Here is a 15,712-nt window from a genome sequence, read left to right on the forward strand (position 1 = left end):
TTTTAAAGCTCAGTAACAGTAACGTAGGAACTTTAGGTGGACAGTTAAAAACAAATACAGTATTAATATGAACTACCTTACTTATTAAGTCTATATGCCTGCAAAAAATGTATATCCAAGATGTGAGAGGGTATTACCTTTCTTACCATAAGAAATATCAGTTTTCATCCACCATCCATCCATTTATATGACATCACAAGTTGTCACCTAGTTGTTGAGCTCCCTGATAGGACAGATGATGGGAGTGGTCATCAAAAACAAAAGAGGAAATTACATTGAAGACGTAGGAAATCTTGGATGTATGATAGAAGTTTTAAAACTAAAACCGTAAACTGAATGTACAGACCAAAAAAAACCCCCACGGTGTACTTCCCACTGCAGCTGACTCAAGGGTTTCACACTGGGACTAGATGACGATGGATTGTGTAGAGAAAGAAAGTCAAGGAAGGCGTGACTGGTCTATTTTCAGGGTCAAGGTTAATTTGAACCACTGTGACAGACTGCTGGATCAGTGACCCTGACTCATCCTTTGTGCTTTATCTTTCAGCTTCGCAACGCTATGGTGAACAGGAGGACCGGGACGTTCTCAATGGAGGTGAAGAAGACAGTGGATCGAGGGGTGAGGCTGCAGATAAAGATGTCTGACTCTCCCTATCAGATGCTCTCGCTGCAGTTTCTGGACTAATGGAATAAATCTGCACTTTTAATCTGTTGTTTCAGAGGCGTGTCTTGAAGATGCACAATGACTATTACTATACTGACATCAAAGGAACCCCGTTCAGGTCAGTCGAATGGCTTCCTCTGGGTTTGTTTTATGGTCTTAAAATGTTGACTCAGGTTGATTCCTTTGTCTCTTTGTGCCAGTGTGGGAGTGGCTCTCTCCAGAGGCCACGGCAAGTACTTCTTCAGAGGAAACGTGTCAGTTGAAGCAGGTATATCACTCCATCTATGTCATTTATCTTCTTAACAACAGCCTGGGTACAGTGACCTGCTGGTTTTGGAGAGCTTATTGTATCAGTCCACCCAGACGGACTCAGCTCAAGCGTTACTGACTTGTGTTTTTCAGGGCTCCGTGATCTGGAACAGCCAGATGTTGCCCTGGCAGATGAATGGTAACACTGGGGTTATGGAAGTGGGCATTCAAGCGTTATATGGGTTAACCCTCTGGGTTCATCAGGTATGTTGGGGCTCGTGATGTAACAGCGTGACTCTGTTTGACCACAGGACTTACTGCAACACAGAGGAGCAGCATGAGCATCGCCACCTGACCCAGATTCAAGCCATCAAGCTCTTCATAACGGGCCGCAGACCGCACCTCAAATGTAAGAGACATCAGACTACACGGTGCATATCTTATCTATGCAGATCAAATGATTTCATAAAGCATAAATGTGGCAAGCAAAAAAAAACTGGATATCAAACAGGTTTTATTTTTTTAAATGTGGCAGGTGACAGAGAGCTGATTCAGGAGGTGTTGTTTGACGCTGTGGTCACAGCTCCGCTGGAGGCCTACTGGACAGGACTGGCTCTCAACAAGTCAGAGTAAGTGCTCTCTGGTACTTTTTCTGTGGTTTTACAAGTTTTCTGAAGCCATTAAAATTGTTAATGATACAATAACATAGTTGTAATCACAGAGATAAAATAGGTGAAGAGTTGTTTAAAATACAAAAACAAGAGAGCTTTCAAGATGTTGGAGAAAACTTTCCTCATCTTGGTTTTCTGTGTAGTTTCTGTAAGGAAACACTGTGAAAGTACAATTGTCACAATGGTCCATTTGATTTCTTGTGGAAATGGAATTTAGTCGGTGACAAATCTTGTCCAAAGAATGTATCATTCTGTTCAACAACTGTTTACAAGTCAAGAACTTGTTGGAATTGTGTGCAACAACTTTTGAGGCTTCGTTTGTTCCCATTTAGCAGAAAAGCTGTGCAACACTGATTCTTAAAACCCCTTTTTTATGACTTGGAAATTGACATTATATTTTGGGCACTCATATTTTGGAGGGGACACTTTTTTCTTAAATGGTAAAGTAATGACCCTTTACAATTATACGTTTTATACACACCTTAAAAATATCGCACTCACATTATATTTGAGCAGTTTGTGGTCCCTACATGTGTTCATGTAGTATTTCTGTTGATGGACGTGTTTGTACTGTGATTACAGCGTAGTTAGAGGCCAAAAACTTAAGTGCTTGTTGACTTTTAAAGTTCGGCTAAAGATAGTTAGCGATGTTAAAGATAAAACCTTATTTAACCAGCCACACAAATGAACACACAAATACATAAATACACATGCACGCGCGCACACACACACACACACACACACACACACACACACACACACACACACAAAATGCAGATTGTAGACATTTTCCCCCAACTTTCTTATATTAGGAGGAAATGTAGTTATGGCTGGTAGGAACAGGACCAGCGGTCACAATAATAATGTACCTATGAATATGTGCATGTTCTTTTAGTGTTCAGCTGTCCTGCTGCACTCACGGAGCGTCTGTATTAGATTGGCCTTAAAATGGCTTTCCAATGTGGATGTGGCATGTGGGGATTTGTAGCTGCAATTTGTTGTTAAACCATTTAGGATTCTAATTAATTTTGTCAACCACAAGCAGCTTTGTCATGGTGCTTGAATATATTTCTGACTTCTAAATTGAAAAGATATTACCAGCTAACATGTGTTATGGTGTAATTGAGTGTATCAACTGGATTTATGAATATATAAATGTGTTCATGTGGCATGCATTCATTGTACCGCATTGTACAATCAGGAATTCAGACAAAGGAGTGGAGATTGCCTTTCTTGGTACACGAACCGGCCTGTCAAGAACCAACCTTTTTGTGGCTGCTGATCAGCTCTCCAATCAGTGAGTCCAATGTTTCTCTAATCATTACTTACAGCATGAAGAACAGCGGTGATTCGCTTGATGAATCTGATCCTTTGCTCCTCATCTCCATTCTTTGTGCTTCCTCAGAGATTTCCTGACAGCGGAGGACAAGGAGGGTGTGTTTAATGCTGATCACTTTCCTCTGTGGTACAAGAGAGCGGCGGAGCAGGTCCCCGGCACATTTGTCTACTCCATCCCCTTCAGCACAGGTATGCAGAACACAAGCAGAGACAGGAAAACTCAAGAGTACAGCAGAAAATAAAAGCCCCCCCCCCCTCCACACACACACACACACACACACACACACACACACACACACACACACACACACACACGTGCATCTGTTTAGAGTCGCTTATTTATCTACATCTTCCATTATGCAAATGAAATCCAGTACACCCTTTGGAGAGTATAGCATTATTTAAAGTTCTTTTGAAACAATCACGTGGTTTCTTTTCATACAGCATTTTTAATATTTATATTTTTGTCTGTTATGGATTGTGGTTTTCCACTGAGATCTAACTGTCTGCATATAATGTGGCCTGTGTTCTGTCTTCTGGGTGCAGGGTCTAGCTCCACTGTCAAGGCATTTAGCACCATTCTTCTGTTAATGATGTCTTTATCCTCTCCGACTTTGCCATCTTTACCTGAAATGTCCCATCACAGCACCCATTTCTGAGGAATAGGAGCCATGTGGCCGTTTAAAGAGCACTGACTGGAGCGGATAGTGATGAACTAGCACTACAGTTTAGTTTGAACTGGTCACCTGAGGCTGTTGAGTGAATGGTGCCATCTAGTGACAATTTTCTTTGCCTTTCTTCTTTAGCTTTAGAAAATAAGAGTGTAGTTTTGGCCAGTACAGCAATTCAACTCCTGGATGACAGAAAATCACCAATAGTTGCAGGTAACAGCTTGTCTTCTATACCACTATCATACCCATGTAAATTCTTGGTGTTTACTGAACAGTCTGACCTCTTGCTCAGCCGTAGGGATTCAGATGAAGCAGGAGTTCTTTCAGAGGAAGTTCTGGACCGCTTGCAGACAGGTAACTCAACACTAACTACAGCTGCACAAAAAAAAAAAAAAACCACCCAAAACCTCCAGAGCCAACAGATCAAGTGTGTGTTTGAATGTGTCCTGTCGTGTCCTCAGTGTACAGCTCTTGATGGAAAATGCAGCATCAGCTGTGATAACGCGGTAAGAACAACCACCTCGCCAAGCCGCCTGACCTTTTTCAAGAGGGTCGCTTTGGTAACACAACTTATGTATCTTTCTGACAGGACATTAACTGTTATCTCATTGATAACAATGGCTTCATCCTTGTCACAGAGGATCAATCGCAGGTAATGCCGGTGTGCTTGTGTACGCTTTACATCACAAAAACTCAGGAGCATTATTTTGCAGTTGTGCACAGTAGATTGTGCTGAATGTTTAGTGTTTCTATAGGTTAGTAGAAGTTGTAGTCGTGATGTATAGTCATCTCTTTACATCAGTCTTCAATTCATATTTGGGTGCAATTGCTTACTGGAAACATTTTCACAAAGGAAGGTCAAATACTTGCATGCATTGTGTAAAACTTTCCATCCATCCATTTTCTACCACTTATCCCATTAAGGGTTGTGGGGGGGGGGGGGGGGGGGCTGGAGCCTATCCCAGCAGCCTTTGGGCGAGAGGGGGTTCACCCTGGACAGGTCACCAGTCCATCACAGGGCCAACACATAGAGACAGACAACCATTCACGCTCACAGTCACACCTACGGTCAATTTAGAGTATCAATCAGCCTCGTCCCCTCTTGATGTCTTTGGACTGTGGGAGGAAGCTGGAGTACCAGAGAGAACCCACACAGGAACAGGGAGAACATGGAGACTCCACACAGAAAGATCCCGTGCCCAACCCGGGGCTTGAACCCAGAACCTTCTTGTTGTGAGGCGACAGTGCTGACCACTGCGTCGTCATGACACCCTGTAAAACTTTACAGAGCCATAATGCCATTGAGAGTAAACCCAGCACTACATGTGGTTCTGGCAGAGCAATCACACAGAAAATGAGATGCACCCCTGACCCCTTAACACTGAATTTTATGTTGATGATACCACATAAACAATGACGACTTCTGGTTGAAAAAACAGCATGTGATTGGAAGAAGTTGCATTTAAGAACGAGAGTCTGGGGCAGGTTGGGTAGCAGCTGGTACCACCAGTCACTGGTCCCATGTTTCACAGCATCAACCAACAAACTTTTCCAAACCTTAACCAAGAGTTTTTTTGCAGTATAGATTCAGCATGACATTATTACCTAGCATCCATCCATCCATCCATCTATTCTGCCAGAGCTCGAGCCCAGAACCTTCTTGCTGTAAGGCGACAGTGCTAACCACTGCACCACTGTGCCGCCTATTTTCTGGCAGTGAATGTAATTTCAAGACGCTACTGACAGTTAAAAGTCTTGTTCTTGTGGTATTTCTATAATTTTGTCCGTAAGCCTGGTGCTTCTCTTCCAGACGGGGCTCTTCTTTGGAGAGGTGGAAGGTGCAGTTATGAACAAACTTCTTCAAATGGGATCCTTCAAAAGGTCAGCAACGTTCCTCTAACAGGGTGAACGTGACGGTAGAAAATGATCTACCTCTGTACCAAAAGTTTGCCATTACTGCGTTGCAGGATCACACTCTATGACTACCAGGCTCTTTGTAAGGAGTACTCAGGGAGCAGCGACAGTGCACGCACTTTATCTAATGTAAGTATGTTAGGAAGAGCATATTAGAAGTATTATGTATATTAATTAATACATTGACAAGATAGTTGCTATGTATCTGAGGGTGTGTTACCAACAGTGTTTGCACACCAGTGGAACGTCATGGAAGCTCTGACATGATCTGATGTTCTCTGTTTCAGCCCTTCTCTGTGGTTAAGTGGCTCCTGACTGAACTCGTAATGTAAGAATAATTCAAAAATCTTCTGTTGAAGTTGCATTTATTTCAATGTGTATGAAATTATCACTGCTTTCACATTTAAGTTGAGTGATTCAGTGATTTATATTTATTTCTGTGTGTTTTATTAAACCTGTACTAATACATAACTCAACATATGATATTTGTGAATAATTTACTGATAATGCATTTTAATAACGATGTATTAAGCTCTAGACACAAGCGTATCCCTGTGTTAACTAATATTAACTCACATCTAATTACACTATTGTTTCCATGTGGGTTTAAGCTGCATGTTTGTGTGTTCTTCTTTAGTTTTCTGCTTGAATTTAACCTGTACAGCTGGTGGAATGTTGATCTTTCAGTTAAAGGTAATAACAGTTGATGGATCATAGTCACTGCGTGTGAATGTGAGAAATGTGGTCAGTTGTTTTGTCAAGGCTGTGCAGTTTAGATACATGTGCTCGGTGATGCATTCAGCTCAAAGGTCTCGTGGGAAAACTATGATGGTGCCGTGTGACACTGAATACCCGGCCTTTGTCTCCGAACGCACCATCAAAGAAACAACAGGCAATATCGACTGTGACGGCTGTGTCAGGTAACAAGTATACACGGTTCCTCACTTGATCTCAGAGGAATCCACCCTTCAGTATGAATTCAGATTCTCATTTAAAAAAACTCTCTGTTTGGGCTGCAGATCTTTTGTCATCCAGCAGATTCCCAGCAGCAACCTCTTCATGGTTGTTGTGGACAACAAATGCGATTGCGGCAATGCTCCACCAGTAACCATGGATCCCATTGAAATCATGTATATCCTTTACAACTCCAGATTTGATCTGTGGAAAGCACCATGTTAGTTCGACCTTCCGCAGGGCCGTGTAAAAAAAAAGTGCTTGTATATCTTTTTTGGAGGGAAAGTGGGTCAAAAATTCCGTTTCTGACAAAAGCAGCCATAACTAGATGCTCTTTCATCATCAATACCTGTTAATGTTGGTCAGTTGCATCATCAAAATGCAAGTTAACAACCGCAAGACAAATTTCTTTTTTCTCGTTTGGAGGTAATTAGAGTTGCACCAGTTTTCTGTTTTACACCAGACTAATCGAGTCGTGATATGTATCAGTGAGCCGTCCATCCAGCAGTGTGCACTTTTTTAATTTTTGCCCTTGACTCCTCTGAACACAATGAATCACTGAAATGTGACAGATTGAAGTTCCAGAAGGACAGAAAGAAGCCTGAATCATGTCATCCTTTCCACCCAGAGGTATGTATGACTGTGTGTGTGTGTGTGTGTGTGTGTGTGTGTGTGTGTGTGTGTGTGTTTGTGTGTGTGTCTGATTATCAACCAACTATAGGTGTTGTGATATTATTTACATAGAGTAATGAGGCTGCATTTGTGTCAAAAATATTGCATAAAACCCCTTGTGAGAAGAAGAAATGCCATATATGGTTCAATATCATCGGATTAGTGTCATTATTGTTACTCATGAGGGCAAAACCATAATCTCATCTATTAACTGTAACGAAACAATTACTGGTCAGTTTATTTGCAGATAGGTGTGAAGCAGGCTGTAGGAAATAGATGATGAACGACTAGAATAGATGAGAAGGGGGGAGTCTAGACACGGGGGTGGTGAAAGGCAGCAAAGCGTCACAGATGTACAGCGGCCTGAGGATGTGAGAGTAAACGGTGGTAGAATTCAAGTAGGGACAGAACGTGAAAGCTGAGTTGTCTTTTTGTGGTTTTATGTCGCGTGTAAAGGAAGTAACAAACACAGACTTTTAAAAAGAAAAGACTGTGACCTCTTAGAATTGTGAATCTCTCTTTGCAGATTTCATGACCGTCTTTATTCAGTTCTCCTGTACAATCACCATGTGTTTAATGTCGTCCTCAGGAAAACGCCATGGAGTGTGGGTCAGCAACTCGCCTCACCAGTCCTCTCACAGCTGCTCTGCTTCCTGTGATATTAGCCATCATCAGTAGGTGACCATCAGCAGTAGAGCTGGACATTCGTACGGACTTCAGATGCACATTATAAATACATAGCAAACGCGGCCAATTTGAAATGAATTTCTCATACTTCTGCAACAAGCGGCGTTCTACTGAGAAAAAAATATCTTTGTAGCACTGAGACTCGCATCCATTAATGCAGAAAACATAAATGATTTGGTGCAGCAACAAACAAAAAAAACAAAAACAAAAAAAATGAGGAGAAGCTGGTTACTTTGCTGAGAGCACTGCAGACCTTGCTGCTGACTGTTGATGACCTGTGTGTGTGTGTGTGTGTGCGTGTGTGTGCGTGTGTGTGTGAAATGAAATAAGACAACCGTATATTAATGAGAAAGATGAATGCATAGGAGATTTTTAAAACAAGTCCTTAGTGCAAAGGGTGAATAAGTTTGTGTCTTTGCGAGGAAAAAAATGTAGGGCTGACGTAGAAGGCTGCTGAAAGTGCACTTTTGTGATAAACAAGAAGAATGTAGAACAGTCTGTGTCTAGTTTGGACAGTAAAATATTAAAATATATGGCAGAATTGTCAGAGCTTTCTTTCTTCAAAGTTGATTTGTAATATGGTCATTTCTCATGTGAAAAAAGAAAAGGGATGACTTTAATTTGCTTTGTTCTGCCAGTTTGTCTTGTCTAAATGCAGCAGACGAGTCGCAGATGCATGATGAGTGTGTTCAACGAATCTTACCTTGATGTGTCCACTGGAACCCCATATTGTATAAAACAAAAGCTGATGAATAAATACAAAGTCATATTTTTCATTTACTCCATAGTGTGACTTTTCTCAAGTTTGTGTGTGTATGTGTGGTAACGCTGGGCTTAAACATTGAACTTCCGTTCTCTGTATAGCATTTAGATTCCTGTGTTGTGACAGTGCATTTTTTTTATAGATAAATAAGAACATTTAAATATTTTTATTTCAATCCGAAAGGCAGCATGCTTTTCCCATTACAAAAAATAAATGCTCTTTCCTGCTGCAGATTGGCCGCGTTACACAATAATTGATTTAGCATGTTGAGTGCACGGTCCCAGAATTCAGATGGGAAATTAATATATATATATATATATATATAAACATTAAATAAAATGAAAAATGTAAGTTGTAAGTTACAAAAACATCTTCACCTTTACAAAATATTTCATAAAAAAATTATTTTAACATTCATCTGAAACATATAACACTTAAATGAAGAGTGTAAGAATGTATGCCCCGCCTTATACTTGGGTCATAAACCACAAATTTAACATGTCATTGTTCTGTTGTAACATGGCAACAGTTATTACATTAATGGATTCTTGCTCATATGCAGTTCCAGGTCTATCCGTTCTCTAATGTGGCAACACGGTGCTGTAGAGATCAACATCCGGGTCTGATTCGGGTGGCCTCTCTGGTATAACAGAGTACAAGTGGTATATCTCCAACTGGGAAAAAGACAGAAACAAACTGAAGCTTTTGCTAATATGGATGTCAAATACTATTAACACTCTTGAGCATGTCAGACTTACTCTCTCGTTCATCGACTCTTGTTTTCTCAGTTGACTGGAACCTGCATGTTGGAAAGAGAACCATCCTGAGATAAGTGACTGCAGTTAAACAGCACATTCTGGATAAAAAGTCAGGTTTACATTTAATGTAGGGATCTTTGACTGCATTTAATGTCAAAGCCAAAACAAAATTGGGTTTTAAGTGAATGACTTCATAGCCTGTCACCTCTTCTCATACGTTTTCATCATAAATGTGGAAAGTGTGGTCAAGTAAACAAAATTATTTCTGTCCCAGCACAGAGGCGGTGTCACGTTTGCGTAAGGGCCAGTGCACTTGGAGCACTAGATGTAATTCATACGATGTTTCTGCTGCTGGTCACTGTTTGGCTTTTAACATGGCTGCTTTTATTTAAACTCTCCTAATGCGTGCGATGAACTCTTATTTAGTTATTCAGTGATCATTAGAAGACAACTTTTAGAGCTGAAGCATATTTATTCATGCATAGCGGGCTAATTTAGCCATGGGATTCTGCAGTTAACATTATGAGTGAACACTGATAGCAAAACAATTTCGATCTTGTTAGACAAAGTTCTCACCAGCTTTTCTGCGGTTCCTGGAGTACCCTGACACCAGCAAGCTGACAGATAGTTATTCCACAAGCAGCCACAACAACCACTGACCGCCATATCCAAATTTTTGCTTTGAAACAAAAGAGACCAAAAATAAAATGACCGGTTCCACTTCTGACAACACAGCAGGAAGCATTTCTACACATCAACATAAAAAAAACAAACACATTTTGTCCTCCTAAATTCTTCAAGTTTCTACTTGAAGAATGTTGGTCAGCATCTGTTGCACTGTGGATAAAGAAACGATTAATATTTCCTGCGCTTTGACTGACATAATAACAGAAATTTTAGATGTGAATATAACATGGTGTCTGTATCAGCATTGTTGTATGTCACCTGAAGCTGGATTCTCTGGGGCTGGAAGAGCAGAGCCGGATCCAACAGTGACACTTCCGAAGGTCCAACCTGGTGAATCAGTGACAGTAGATTCTCAGCAACAAATGTATTTTCTGATTAAAATGAGGGTAAAAATACCACCCGGATCTGTAATTCCATGACCTGATGTTCCAGAAGTGGAAGCACGGGGGCTCTGAACTGTCAAACCTGGTGAATTCAAAACAATGATTGGACTTTCAAAGTAATACAGAGTGAGTGTTCCACTGTTCTGATGTGCTGTCGACAGTAGAGCGAGATCTACCTGCTGTTCCAGGACGTGGAGACGTTATCTGCAGCTTCCTTGACTCCACTTCCACAATATCTGCAACAAAAGAGGAGAACCAGATGGTTTTGGATGTGTCACATGTGCACAGTTATTTGTGTCATCATTTGAAAAGTTGTTGTTTTTTTTTAATTACAAAACAAGAAACCAGTTAACAGTTTTGGTTTTTTTTAGGTCTATGCTCAGGTATGTACTTGGCTTTTCAGTGATTACTGTTCTGAGACTCACCAGCCAAGCTGCAAACATCACTACGTGGAGACAACCGGTTGAATTCACTTCCAAAGCTGTAAACGCAGCTGGCAGTCTTTCTCCGAACTAAACGTAGACGCCGCACCAAATCATCAACGGGGACTTTCCACTGGCAGAATGACTGTGAGGTCCTGCTGTCCATCCTGGAGATCACAACGTCATCATTTGCGTCTCCTAAGCGCAGCTTACATCTCGTGTCAGGAGGAGCAGATCCAGGAAGTGAGCAAGTGAAGAGAACGTGGTCGCCTTGAACATGTTGAAGTCTCAGCTGTGGTTTTTCACCTATCAGAGCAATAATATTCAATAAATCTAAGATTATAATGTGCCTCTGAAAACTGGACCAGGTGACTAAATTATACAATAAAATCTAACAGTATAATTGGATACAATATAAAAATACCACCATACATCTTTACTTTTAGGCATAAATTAAAAGTATTATAACAGTTCTAAAGGGGTGAATAAGACCAACAAATTATAATGTTCATAAATGCAAATTTAATGGCAGAGCTGTATATTCTTATCACATATTACGAATTAAACGGTACTAACATCACTCACGGTGTATGATGACGGTTGACGGGTCACTGACGGTTGACGGTGTTAACCACTGAGCTATCTTGTAAAGTCCATCACCACCTCCCACAATGAAGTCAGTAACAAATAGAAAATACAACTAATGTGTTGCTGTGCCGAGCAAACATAATAGGGTCTTCGCCTGAAGTACCTTCAGGCTCAGGCCCTAATTATTACCTTCTTGATAGTGTCAACAAAAAGTATTAGAAGAATAAATATTATATATATATTTAATATTATAAGATTCATAAGTACATTTCATGTCAGAGCTGCATTTTTTATCATTATCATCATTGATATTAATCATTTTAACAATACTCAATATAATAATAAGATTGTAACATCACTCACGGTGTATGACGACGGTTGACGGGTCACTGTAAGGAGACGTAGTCTTTCCAGACTTTACAGTGTAAAAACAGATCACTTTGACCTCAGCAGGTGAACTCTGATGGTTCATCTCCTGCAGGTCAGTTCCAGTCAGCGTCTGCAGGCAAGAGAAACGTCTGACTGTTCCTCCATGTGACGTGTAGAAATAACACTGAGGCTAAGACACAGATGGAGGAGGCTGACAGTCCATGGTGACTGACTCAGTCTCCCTGATCACCGTTGGATGCACTCTCAGTTCAGGTGGCGGAAGAGCTGCAAGTGTAAAGGGAAACTTTAACCCTGACTTTATCTAAAAAGAGACTGTGGTTTCTTGCTGAGTAGAAAAGTATATAGTATAGAAAATGCTCTGAACTATGCAGAAATTAAAATGTTGATACCAGGAAAACCAGGAATTACCTTGTGCTTTGATCTTGTAGATGAAAACTGTTGAGAAACAAAAGGTTTGTGTAATCATCACGAATAAATATCTTTGGATTAGCATTACGATGAATGCTGCGCTTCTATCAGACTGGACAGTAAACTAAAATAACACATTCAAATCATTTGACATATTCATCTGATTTCGGCAACTAAAATTTACATGTAAAACAACTTGATAAGAGGTTTAACTTACACGTGAAGACAATGAATAACAGCAGGCGTCCCACCATGATGAAGCAGAGTAACCTGAACGGCCAGGAAGACTTTGTCCTACGTACCAATTTAAATTCACCGGAAGTTGTTCTCAGGAAACCACAGAGAGCACATGTTAGACACTTGTTACAGATATTCACTCACTCAACAAGCGCTCAGTTTGAGCAGGTCTGTATATTTAGATAATATCGACCTGAGTTCGTCTCAGAAAAAATAGTTTGTCTCCTGTTTTGTGTTGAATTGGCTTCAATGAACAGGACTTTGTTCCTGCCAGTCACAGGCAACAACTAGGACCCATTTTTTTTAAGTAAAAAAAACCACTATAATCCAATGAACAACAGGTCTCATCTATGAAATAAGAATATATGTGTGAGTGAACGTTTGATGGAGGATTTGATGTATGTTTTAGTGAAAAACTGCTTTTTGGGGAAGTTAACCATCTCTTGTATTTGTTGTCTCATTGGTAAAACACATTGAACTAGTCGTCCATACTGGTTTCAATATTATAAGTTCAACCTTCAAAACAATATCAACATTCCAGCTAAAACATGGATCTTGTTCATTGTTGATCAAACATTTTCAAAAATTTTACAGAAAAAAATTGAGTTAAATCATAGCTATTTTTTTTTTATCAGCCAATCAATCAAACAGTTTATTAGACAAACCAGGTTGTTACATGTCAAATCTAAAATTAGAAACTTTAACATTCACCTGGCTAATGTGATTGTTGGGAATGATTGAGTTCTAGCATTGAACTTCAGTTCAGTGGAGAGGAGGAGAAAAGCAACCAGCTCCCTCATGTGGCTCAGCGGTGTACTGCAGTTGGAACAATCTGAAGGCAGAGCTTCTTTGCTGTAATTCATGTAATAAACAACCTATGGAGAGGTTGCCTGACGTTTGAAAACACTTTGTCAACATTTATACTTTATTATACATCCATGGCAACAAGAACAATGGCCCCTGTAACTGTTACCAGGAGGGCCCAGTGTGCTGCTGGCTTTCAATATTCCTGTCTTGACTCGGGATGGGGAAATGCCACTCGTCGACATTTTACTGTCCACCTGTAAGTGCACTTGAAATACTTGCAAATACCTCAAGGCGAAGCCCCACATCAATGGACAGAAGCATGATCTCAAGCTATAAAAAAAATCCATGTATTACATGAGACTATTTCTTTAATGGACCTTTTTGCTCTTCTGGAATGAGACCCTCACAATGTTGTCTCCTTTTGTTCTCCTTTTTTCTATTACCTATTTTTTTCTTTTCTTTTCTTTTTTAAAGTGCTTCAACATCTCAGTTTATATGACAAAAAGCGACTTCATTGTTTTTATTTTGAACAACTTAAAATAAAGGGTAAAAAAAACTGTGTAATAAACATGCAAAGCCTCTGCTGCCCCCTACTGATCCACAAGCGCCACACCTCTCCCTGTGACACTTGAATATCAGGGGGGAAAACATTAAAACAAGCGCGCGTCTGACCCTTTCAATCCATTAATTTTAAAAGCGTCGTGACAGATCGGCCTGTTATTTTATTTATTTTTAATTGATGTAAGAGTAAAAATCTTTTAAATGTGCGGTCGAGGAAGCTCTGACTGACGTCGTTAATGGCTTTAATGAGTTGCAGCTGATGTGATGTGACTCACCTGGTCTCCTTTTACCGGAAGCGACGACATAAAGACACCCTTAACCTACAGATGTAGTGGGTTTTTTTAAGGTTCTGGATTTCTTGCTTTTTTCCCCACACACACACACGCGTCTTCTTTTTTTTAAATCAAATTTGCCAAAATGCCTCCTAAAAGGCTTGCACCAGTCTCTGAGGACCCTCCGGAAGAAAAAGTTGAGAAAAAAGAAGGAAAAGCAGGAAAGTTGTGTTCATCATAGCTGGAACGTTTACTGAGTTAAATCTGTTCATCTAACCAGCCACTGCGTCCGTCGTGTTCTCAACAGATGCTGCAACGGTGCGTAAGATGTCAACTCACCCCACTACTGCTATCATGGTGAGAGAAGCACTTAAAGACTTGGACTCCAGAAAAGGAGTTTCATCCCAGGCGATCCAGAGCTACATCAAGCAGAAATACCCCTCGGTAGACTTGATGAGAGTCAAGCACTTGGTCCGCAGGGCCCTGAAGAACGGTATCGAGACCGGCACGTTGGTGAGACCTGCCAACTCCAACGTCTCTACAGGAGCAGCTGGAAAATTCCGGGTAAGATTTCAAGCCTGTCTTAACCGTTTTGACAGGTTGTGGTCAGTAAAAGTATCAGTGCTTACATCTCCGCAGCGAGGACTAGACAAAGTCCTGGCCCCTCTAAGTGGAACAGGGTTTTATTATTGACCTGAGTTTACCCTGAAGAGACCTTATGAGGAGTGCCATTTACGTCATTAACTGGGTGTCATGTCATTTATCTTCAGCTTGCACCAAAGGTTAAAGCACCCAAGCCAAAAACTGAAAATGTGGATCCGAACGTGCCAAAAGCTACTAAAACGGCCAAGGATGCACCAAAGACTAAAAAACCAGGTAGGCCTCACGGTTTAGTAGTAAAATGATCAAAGTCTAATGTTTCGTTCTAAAAATGACTTTTTACAGGTTCCACAAAGAAGAAAGATGTCACGAATGAAGAGCCTGAGTCAGAGGTGAGCCTGTGGGATCAGATGTGTAATTTTACCTGTGACCTGAGGTGCCTTTGACGGTTAGTGATGAAAAACATCAGTTATTAACGAGTGTGTCGGGCGAAGACCCTAATAAAGGTGGATACTGGTGTTTGACACACATGTTTCAGGGGGTAGAAAAGTCCACCACAACTAACTGTAAATGTTTAACTTCCACGGTAGTTCTGGTCTGTAAGGTGGAATCAAATTCCGTCAAAACTGAGCTTTCTCTGAAACTTTTAAGCACTCAAAGGAAACCAAAAAGCAAATGGGAGATGAGGAGGCATCCACATCAAAGGCTGCACCACCAAAGAAGCCAAAAGCTAAAAAAGCTGCAGAGCCTGTAAAGGAAGGAGCTACTGATGCTGCAAAAAGTAAAGTCAAGACTGTCGAGGAGAAAAAGGTGGGGAAAGGCAAACCTGTGGCAGACGGTGACCTCACTGCTACCAAAACTACTGGGAGACGAGCGAAGAAGAGCGCAGAGTAACAGTGTGGGTCTTGTGCAACTGTTTTTAATTCTGTTAATAAAACCTTATTTTTGAGCGAATGAGTGTAAACTGTTGCGAGTCACATTAAAAGTCTAAGTGCAGGCTGTAGGTGGGTAGGATG

At 40.7% G+C, this 15,712-nt stretch overlaps 3 protein-coding genes across 6 annotated transcripts in view; 2 read left to right on the forward strand and 1 right to left on the reverse strand.

Annotated features, from left to right (window-relative positions):
• LOC147268207 (voltage-dependent calcium channel subunit alpha-2/delta-3-like) overlaps window positions 1-8,570 on the forward strand; it is a 30,214-nt gene extending 21,644 nt beyond the window's left edge. The window contains exons 20-39 of the mRNA XM_086200801.1: window positions 548-619; window positions 721-782; window positions 865-932; window positions 1,067-1,112; window positions 1,225-1,322; window positions 1,449-1,542; window positions 2,786-2,881; window positions 2,990-3,111; window positions 3,729-3,806; window positions 3,886-3,947; window positions 4,055-4,099; window positions 4,183-4,245; window positions 5,404-5,474; window positions 5,561-5,636; window positions 5,795-5,835; window positions 6,145-6,200; window positions 6,310-6,427; window positions 6,527-6,639; window positions 7,009-7,091; window positions 7,723-8,570. Coding sequence (XP_086056927.1) covers window positions 548-619; window positions 721-782; window positions 865-932; window positions 1,067-1,112; window positions 1,225-1,322; window positions 1,449-1,542; window positions 2,786-2,881; window positions 2,990-3,111; window positions 3,729-3,806; window positions 3,886-3,947; window positions 4,055-4,099; window positions 4,183-4,245; window positions 5,404-5,474; window positions 5,561-5,636; window positions 5,795-5,835; window positions 6,145-6,200; window positions 6,310-6,427; window positions 6,527-6,639; window positions 7,009-7,091; window positions 7,723-7,815 — 1,557 coding nt within the window. The 3' untranslated portion in view covers window positions 7,816-8,570. The remainder of the gene's footprint in view (window positions 1-547; window positions 620-720; window positions 783-864; window positions 933-1,066; window positions 1,113-1,224; window positions 1,323-1,448; window positions 1,543-2,785; window positions 2,882-2,989; window positions 3,112-3,728; window positions 3,807-3,885; window positions 3,948-4,054; window positions 4,100-4,182; window positions 4,246-5,403; window positions 5,475-5,560; window positions 5,637-5,794; window positions 5,836-6,144; window positions 6,201-6,309; window positions 6,428-6,526; window positions 6,640-7,008; window positions 7,092-7,722) is intronic.
• A 254-nt stretch (window positions 8,571-8,824) lies between these two features.
• Window positions 8,825-14,205, reverse strand: LOC147268208 (uncharacterized). 4 transcript variants are annotated; one of them, XM_086199585.1, is made up of 12 exons: window positions 14,100-14,205; window positions 12,437-12,546; window positions 12,220-12,246; window positions 11,785-12,075; window positions 11,419-11,496; window positions 10,837-11,139; window positions 10,588-10,647; window positions 10,449-10,493; window positions 10,287-10,355; window positions 9,918-10,020; window positions 9,342-9,382; window positions 8,825-9,257 (listed from the first exon to the last, which is right to left on the reverse strand). In XM_086199585.1, exons 4-12 carry the CDS (start codon window positions 11,891-11,893, stop codon window positions 9,193-9,195), a joined length of 873 nt encoding a protein of 290 aa, XP_086055711.1. In that variant the 5' UTR covers window positions 11,894-12,075; window positions 12,220-12,246; window positions 12,437-12,546; window positions 14,100-14,205; the 3' UTR covers window positions 8,825-9,192. The 4 variants fall into 4 exon arrangements, with proteins under 4 accessions (XP_086055711.1, XP_086055709.1, XP_086055713.1 ...); XM_086199583.1 differs by having other exon boundaries at window positions 10,428-10,493; XM_086199587.1 differs by having other exon boundaries at window positions 10,428-10,493; window positions 11,410-11,496.
• h1m (linker histone H1M) lies at window positions 14,122-15,650 on the forward strand. Its single transcript, XM_086199588.1, has 5 exons — window positions 14,122-14,314; window positions 14,401-14,660; window positions 14,867-14,972; window positions 15,042-15,088; window positions 15,348-15,650. Exons 1-5 carry the CDS (start codon window positions 14,242-14,244, stop codon window positions 15,588-15,590), a joined length of 729 nt encoding a protein of 242 aa, XP_086055714.1. The 5' UTR covers window positions 14,122-14,241; the 3' UTR covers window positions 15,591-15,650.
• Window positions 15,651-15,712: the final 62 nt, after the last annotated feature.

Source organism: Aulostomus chinensis, chromosome 3 (assembly GCF_037954235.1).
Source record: "Aulostomus chinensis isolate RoL2024-O1b breed Wild chromosome 3, RoL_Achi_v1.0, whole genome shotgun sequence".
NCBI classification, from domain to species: Eukaryota; Metazoa; Chordata; class Actinopteri; order Syngnathiformes; family Aulostomidae; genus Aulostomus; species Aulostomus chinensis.